Source organism: Perna viridis, chromosome 14, assembly GCF_037379345.1.
Source record: "Perna viridis isolate PV_CMFRI_1.1 ecotype Kerala chromosome 14, ASM3737934v1, whole genome shotgun sequence".
Lineage (NCBI taxonomy): Eukaryota > Metazoa > Mollusca > Bivalvia > Mytilida > Mytilidae > Perna > Perna viridis.
The window spans coordinates 27,944,553-27,952,848 of NC_142458.1; the positions used below are offsets into that span (position 1 = coordinate 27,944,553).

At 33.6% G+C, this 8,296-nt stretch overlaps 1 protein-coding gene across 1 annotated transcript; it reads left to right on the top strand.

Annotated features, from left to right (window-relative positions):
• Positions 1 to 705: 705 nt before the first annotated feature.
• On the top strand, positions 706 to 5,890 carry LOC148598873 (zinc metalloproteinase nas-4-like). Its single transcript, XM_088561313.1, has 9 exons — positions 706 to 860; positions 1,419 to 1,476; positions 2,256 to 2,379; positions 2,656 to 2,834; positions 3,180 to 3,395; positions 3,657 to 3,686; positions 4,177 to 4,314; positions 4,717 to 4,961; positions 5,615 to 5,890. Exons 1-9 carry the CDS (start codon positions 813 to 815, stop codon positions 5,702 to 5,704), a joined length of 1,128 nt encoding a protein of 375 aa, XP_088417439.1. The 5' UTR covers positions 706 to 812; the 3' UTR covers positions 5,705 to 5,890.
• The last annotated feature ends 2,406 nt before the right edge of the window (positions 5,891 to 8,296 follow it).

Here is an 8,296-nt window from a genome sequence, read left to right on the forward strand (position 1 = left end):
ATTGAAGCAATATTCTTCTTCAGTCAAGTTGTCTTTTATTTCGGCTTCTATAACATTGAAGCTGTATTCTTGTTCAGTCAAGTTGTCTTTTATTTCGGCTTATATAACATTCAAGTTATATTCTTGTTCAGTCCAGTTGTTTTTTATTTCGGCTTATATAACATTGAAGCTATATTCTTGTTCAGACCAGTTGTCTTTTATTTTGGCTTCTATAACACTGAAGCTATATTCTTGTTCAGTCCAGTTGTCTTTTATTTCGGCTTCTATAACACTGAAGCTATATTCTTGTTCAGTGCAGTTGTCTTTTATTTCGGCTTCTATAACATTGAAGCTATATTCTTGTTCAGTCCAGTTGTCTTTCCTTTCGGCTTCTATGACATTGAAGCTATATTCTTGTTCAATCCAGTTGTCTTCTATTTCGTCTTCTATAAAATTATTGGCTCATGCACGAATTTTGTTACCTGCACCTACATGCAAGGTTTTATAGTAGACACAACACCAACATGTACATGTATTAAAGGTTCCAACTTTTCAAGTGCAATATGAGAGTTTAAAAAGTGCTGTCATGACCTAAGACTAAGCTTTTGATTGACAGATCGCAAAGTCCGACCCATATTTTCGTTCTCATTCAATTCCATCGTAGTTCAGGGCAAAGAGGACGCCTCTCAGGTCAAGCTAGATAAGAATACTATGTGATAAATGACTATAAGGTTCATTATCTTGGGTTTGGATTGAAATTTATAGGGTTGTGACCACGTGGTGTCTTTACAATAAATTCTCAGGTAGACTCTTGTTCGGAGCCATTTGCCAAAATGAAGTCGGTCGTATTTGTTGTTGCCTTGGCTATCGTTTCCGTACAGGTAAGCCGGGTTTTATACTTTTTTTTTAATTTATCAATACTGTGCGTAAATGTTTTAAAATATAGCGCAATGCATATTAGGAAATGCACTTGAGGTTAATGGACATTCTGAGATTCCTTTCAAATGTTGTTTACTCTTGAATTAATTAAGCAGATTTCTAAACGAAAAGAGAACTCGAAAACACACACACAAAAAAAAAAAAAAAAAAAAAAAAAAAAAAACGAAAAAAAAATTATAGAATCACTTTTTTTCAAAAGTGTATTTTACCTTATTGTTTTTATAAAGGAATTTGATAAAAGTCGGATTTTCATCTTATAAAACGAGAAAGAAAATAATTCTTGTATATCGTAGATTGGTTGTAACATTCATATACATGTATAATTACTTTTGATATTGATTTCAAAAGCAACAACTTTGAAGCAGTAAACTTTACCCATATGCAACTAGAATGTATATGTATCAATGACATTGTCACTTCCGACCCAAGGGGCCATTTACTGGCTAAAGTTAGGTGTCAGGTCAACGTTTTATTAAATAGCAATGTTAATTCTATTGTAGAGTGCTGTTAGATTGTGGCCCAATGGAATTGTTCCAGTGGCATTCGACGACAGCGTCGGTGAGTATCTAAAAATTATTCCTACCCATTGCATTTTGCTAAGTATTACATCAGATCAAAGTCCGGTTTCATACTTCACATCCCTAGCTTTTTCTCCAATCTTCACATCCCTAGCTTTTTCTCCAATCTTCACATCCCTAGCCTTTTCTCCATACTTCACATCCCTAGCTTTTTCTCCAATCTTCACATCCCTAGCTTTTTCTCCATACTTCACATCCCTAGCTTTTTCTCCATATTTCCTAGCTTTTTCTCCATCCTTCACATCCCTAGCTTTTTCTCCAATCTTCACGCTCAAGCGATCTAATTCGTCGAAATTTGAATTGAAGAAGGTTACATGTAAAACTAAAACTGAGACTTTGAATGAAATCGGGTCCTATTATCTATTAACAAAATAATTGCACATTTACCAATCAGAAAACTGTAACTTAGGTTTAAAACTGTGAAACGATTGTAACATTGGTGATGCTTTGTAGACACTTCCTTACCTAGGACACGAGCATACTCAGCATTTTGTGGAAGATAAATTTTGAAGTAAAATGCAAAAAGAGTCATTGCATTTACATGTATCGAGCCTTCAAATTAAGAAAATGGCAACATGTTGTCGTTTATCGGAAAGGGAAAAAGAATTTTCCTAGAGCCAACGTAGATTTTTTAAACAAAATGCATTGTGTAAGGTAATATATGCCAACATCTCCGGAGTATACTGAAGTACGCATTCTTATTGTTTTCTTTGCCTATGTAAAGCATGTTGAACAACTTCTAATGGTGTCTGATTTCAGACGGATTCGCTAAAGAAAAGCTGATGGCATCAATGAACGAGATACAGATTAGTACCGATAACTGCATCCAGTTTGTACCAAGAGAGGCTCAGGCCGACTTCGTAGAATTCTCATCAATTAACGGGTTAGTTGATTATTTATACGTTATTGAATGATGCTTCGTACTGTATTTAAAAAAAACAACATTTGTTTTTCATTTCAACAAAGCCGAAGTGCTCATTCGTAGGCCTTTTCGCTATGAAAACTTCCCTCAAAATGGAAGTTGCCACGAGCTAACTACCGCACATAGTAAGATAGACATTGCCAGATTTTCCTTCATTTGAGGCTTTCCTATTGAAGCTTTAATACCAATAATTTCATTTTTACATTTTTTTTTACATTTCGTTTTGTTTTTCTACAGTTTGACCGAAATCCCAGTTCCAGGGGTTACCAATGGAAAACAGTTTGTTAAAATCGCAGACAACCTGGAAAAAGCCGATATGATGCAGTTGTTGGCGTACACTCTTGGTATGTACAACACCTTCAGGAGACCCGACAGAGACAGCTTTGTTAACATCATGTACGATAACATTAAGGATGGTACGTATATAATCCAGGACAGGGTCCCGGGGACAGCATATTGAATTACGTAACAGTTGGTTGTACTGTATTCAAGATCAAACCTCTATTATACGTTGGTGTACATGGGGAATCTTGAAGCAGGTTATTTAAATTATAGTTTCTATCAGCAGCAAAATTGCACAGATAACTGAATTGCTCTTTGCCTATGCCTATTCATGTCAGCTTCATTTCTACAACAAATTCTCAATGGTAATTCAATAACTTTCAATGATCGAAAATGTAAAGATTTTTTTCCTTATGTCAAGGTCTTGGTAACTATGTATGGATGTATGTTGATAATACTAATTCACTTACTTTTTACAGAGTACAAACAATATTTCGCCATTTCTAACGATACCACCTTCATCCAGTCAAGATTTGACTTCAACTCAATCACATTTTTCTACCCATATGCCTACGCCAAGGATCCATCAAAGCCAAGTATGACAGCTAAATATGAAGGTGATGCAATCCCATGGAAAGTTTCCCTCTCCGTCAACGATGTCCACAATCTTAAACGTGGCTACGGATGCGGAGGAGGTATGTCTTATCGTCACAAACAAACGCCTGTCTTAAATTTTCCCGTGTTTAAACGCAGTTTTCCATAAAAAAAATAATATGGCAGATCATAAAAACTATTTTTATGACACAATTTAAGATTAGAAGATCATCGATGAAGTACAATATCCATCTTAATATTTAGTTTTGAGATATTAGAAAATCAAAATTTATTGACAAGTGTTGATATCATTATGTAATAATAATACAAAGTAATAAAAACTTATTGTTGACTTTTTACAGACACCACAAACAGAATTGATCTTCTTAAAGGTGAGTAAAATACAATAATCACCAATTAAAAATGTTAGCTATTATCGCCCTTTAGATAATTGGATTTAACGCGGCTGCTGTTGTACGTACTCGTTTTTTCGTTCATTTTAAAAATTTGATCACACTCACAGTGCTAGTTCAAACTTTCTCACTTGACGCTGCCAGATTATGAAATTTGTCTTGGTAATTGGAACTATCAATTGATATCAGCATTGTACCAGTTTTAACCGTTTTAAATACAAAATAATAAAAATACATAATTTTTTTTTAAATAAACAAAAGGAGCATATCTTATAGGAACAGATGTATATCGAATCCGAAAATTAAAAACAAAATTATGCCATTTGAAAAAAAAACTAGCTGTACAGTACCGATATTTTACGTATTTCGAATATCATTCATAAAGAAGGAAAGTAAAAGTGACTACTTCTATTGCCTTTATTGTTGTCTGCAGAAATATAGCTTTACATTATTATTTTAATCAATATAGGTCTCCAATACTGTAACTTTGAAAATGGTATGTGCAACTACAGAAATGATCCAACAGCTGATTTTGAATTTACAAGAACAAGAGGACCAACACCAACTGCTATGACAGGACCAAATGCTGATTATAGCAGTGGTATTGGTATGTACTTATAAATATCATTCATATAAATGACAACCAAGGACTCCTTCTACTCAATTAGGGTAGTTGGAAGAGACATTCATGACAAATTTCAATATATACATTAAACATTAAAGAACTCATTCAAAATACTTAAAATATCATATTTGTGAATTAAAAATACATTTGCAACAAATTCTCATAATTCCGAAACATGAATATGTGTTGTAGAAAAACCATTTCAGTTTCTTCTTTTTTTTTTTTTGTATCTCATCTTATTTTTAGTTTTTATTTACGATATCCAGCGATTCTTCACGCGTACCTTTTCTTCCACGATTTGCATCGTATTTTATCTGTTGTTTTTTTCTATAATGTGTTGTGTCGTATTCAATAAAAAAGAAAAATACCATATTTTGCTTCTAGGATATTTCCTATTAGCTGAAGCCAGAACAAATAACATGGAAGTTGCCAGATTATTGAGTTCACCAATCGCTGCTGGTGAATATTGTATCAGATTCTATTATCATATGTACGGTGATAATGTACACAAACTCCGTATAATGAGCAGAGTTGGCGGACAAGACACCCTTCTAGAAGAACTGTCTGGTAACCAAGGCAACCAGTGGAACAGATATACAAACACCTTTACATTCGGCTCAACAGTTGATGTAAGTACTAAAATATACATGTACTAGTATTATAAAACATTTAAAATAGATTAAAACGAACTGATTTTATTTCGTTCAATTATGGTCAATTTTTAAAGGGTTTAAAATATAAAGTAATTAATAGAAAGCGACTAAGTATAAAAAGAACATGGTAGAATATATCTACTTCCGATTTATTCGTGTTTTGCTAGAGTCTGTTTCGAATTTCCACAGTCGTCATTTGAATCATATTTAAAGTATATTGTTTTACTTGAGTTGGAGATCATTGATTCTTACAATGAGAATAAACTTGAAAATTCGGGTGTTGAAATACATAAACAATGCATTCTTTTTTGACAAGAAATGGGTATGGCAAGACATAACGAATACGTGCCAGCTGAAAGATGTTAATTCGACTGAGGTCATTTTGGATTCTAATTCATATGATTACTTCGGTTAACAGGCATTTAATGCTGAACCTATTGCCTTGCAACATGAAATAAAGAAAAACAAACTCAAACTCAAAAGTAAAAATTGGTTAAAGCCAAAATACATTGAAGGCACAATCTAAAATAAAAGAAAAACAAATTTAGTTTATTGAATTCCAAACGTTACGGCTGTTCGTTTATCGGGATATTCATTGATATATATACATTTTGGTCTTTATTTTACAGTTGGTTATAGAAGCTATCATTAACAGAGTTGACACAGGTGATATTGCCATTGATGATATTTACATGTACAATGGAAAATGCATAGTTTAAACTTTTATAGATGTCGCTTTCATCAACTTCCTGTGGGTAATGCATTCATGATCAACAGGACGCTTTGTGTGTGAATATTGACGTTACCATGGTTATATTGTTTTACATTTATTTGTACAAATCTTGGGGAATATCTGTTGTTGTGTACGAATAGGGTTTTTTTACAATAAATTAATGATGTATAAATATTTGTTTTGTGTTTTTCTCACTTTTAAGCATAAAAAGCACGTTAGCGCTCTGTAGTTGTACTCTTCTTTATCAGTCGATTTCCGGTCGTACAGAAAAAGTTAAAACTGGCAGTCACTACAGATCTACTCTTCTCTGTCAATCAAACAAACACTAAGTACAGAGTGACAATTGGTTGGCTAAGAATCAGAATAATGCGTCTGTGTGACATGCCTATATCTGCTGGCTGTTGCTTATTAGCCTTCACATTTTTACTTCCGAACCAGGCGAGTGCAGCAATGTAGAGTTTGTACAAATCGTTACTTTGATTTATTCAATTTGAAATATATAATGATGAAACTGTGTTTATTTATTTGATTAATTCTATGTTACATGTAAGTGAATACAAAGGCGCAAATAGTAGTATACTTGTATTCAATTTTCTTAAAAAAAGCGAAAAGAGTGAGACGTGCTACAAATCTACCAAGAACCTTTTCCCCTATTTATATAAAAAACCTTATTAAGCTTGCTCAAATACCCACGCGTCCCCATGTTGGATACTCAAGTAAATTTGTTCGTAAAAGAAATACATGTAGAAGGACCCCGATTAAAAAAGTAATTAAAGTGGTTTTTTTTCAGAATTTAAACCTTTTTCTTCTAACTAAATTCTGTTACTCAGAATGGTAGTTTCAAACTCCAGACTGTGATTTCTTTGACTTTTAATTAATTCAAAGTAAATGTCATCGTAGCGGAACAAAACGTACACTTGACCTGTAACTTGTCATGGCGATCTTATATACTAAAAATCATGTCATAATCTGCAAGCGTTTAAAAAAGTCCGGAAAACTGTTTTTTCTGTGAATTTTGCTAAGCTCAAGACCCGTAATTTCGGAAAAAAAACATCGGAGCGGAACGAAAATTAAACTTGACCTGTAACATATCATGGTGAACTTATATACCAAAAATCATGTCAATATCTGTAAGCGTTTAAAAAAGTCCAGAAAACTGAAGATTGACTGACGGTGGACGAACGGACGGACGGTCAAATCATTCTACCGTCCGCAACTTCGCTGCGTGGGATTTAAAAATTGTCTTGTTAGTTTTGTGTAGTGGGGACAATCCCCTGTAGTCCTTCCCCACAAATACAAAAACACAATACTGCAGAAATAAATATCTCCTAACCAGCGGCCCTGCAGGTCTACTCTTCACAACGATACATCATGAATAGTGAAGAAATTCATCAAGTAGTTTCAGGTCTCATACATTCAAAATTTTGTCAAATTACTCTTACAAAACTTTACTATATAATAAATTATACACATCTATACTACAAACCAATACTTACATATATACGTACTGAAATCTCTTCGTGTTGGTTTGCACATAAGGCCATTCCACTATATATGGAATCAAACTGACATGCAAGTTCAGATACATGTATGAGGCTTTTACAAAGTGGCGGACAGACGGGCAGAATGGACAGACACTTATTAATAACGCGTTTGTCAACGCTTCCAGAAGAAGAACAATATATATTGTAGCCATGGTCTGAGTGAAAATTATTATACTGCCCTCCTCGAAATTGAAAATACTTTTTGTGACTTAAAAGAAATCTCTGACAACCCCCTATTAGATTCAAACTGTTGTCCCATAACTTGAGAACAACTTGAGAACCAAAGGATGTTTTTTTCCAACTTTGCACATTTGTTTAGTTAAATAGAAGACATATCAGATTTGTAACATAGTCCTATATGAACTTTATTTGTCCAATTTTGATCTATCCTTTAAGACCATCCTGCTGTAAACCTATCTTGCAAACATTTTATTCTTCAATTATATTAATGAGAATGAGGTGCGTTCAATCAACCCGGTCGTGTAAACTAAAAAGCTGTCCTTAAGATCATCTTGCAGAAATAAAAACGCATCGATAGCACATGACAGACACCACAAACATTTATGATAATTAAATAAACGTTGAAGTTCTACAATCTCTAACAGAACATACAAATATAACAACATGACTTTGGCTTTAATTCATTATATTTCTCTACACAAGGCGAGTTATGAGACGTAGAGAACGTAGTTAATGGAGAGTTTCAAATCTTTTGGCGACTGCATTTTTCGTCCGTATATTCACCATGATCACGATTCTGGACCTTCAACAGCGTTTTCCATGTCAGATTCAGACTTTGTAGTCCTTGACAAACATCAACATCTGATAAATCATTAATTGCAAAGAATATCTGCTACACTTACATGTACAAAAAATATTCTTTTCCCCTACATCACCTGGCTCTATCACAACAGGTAGTTTAAGTCCAAAAGTTGTAACAAAATAGCTACAAATGTACTTTATTAATACTATATGGCAAACAATCCAGTCTACTCTTTAACATTGAAATGAGGACAAACAAAAAAAAAAACAAA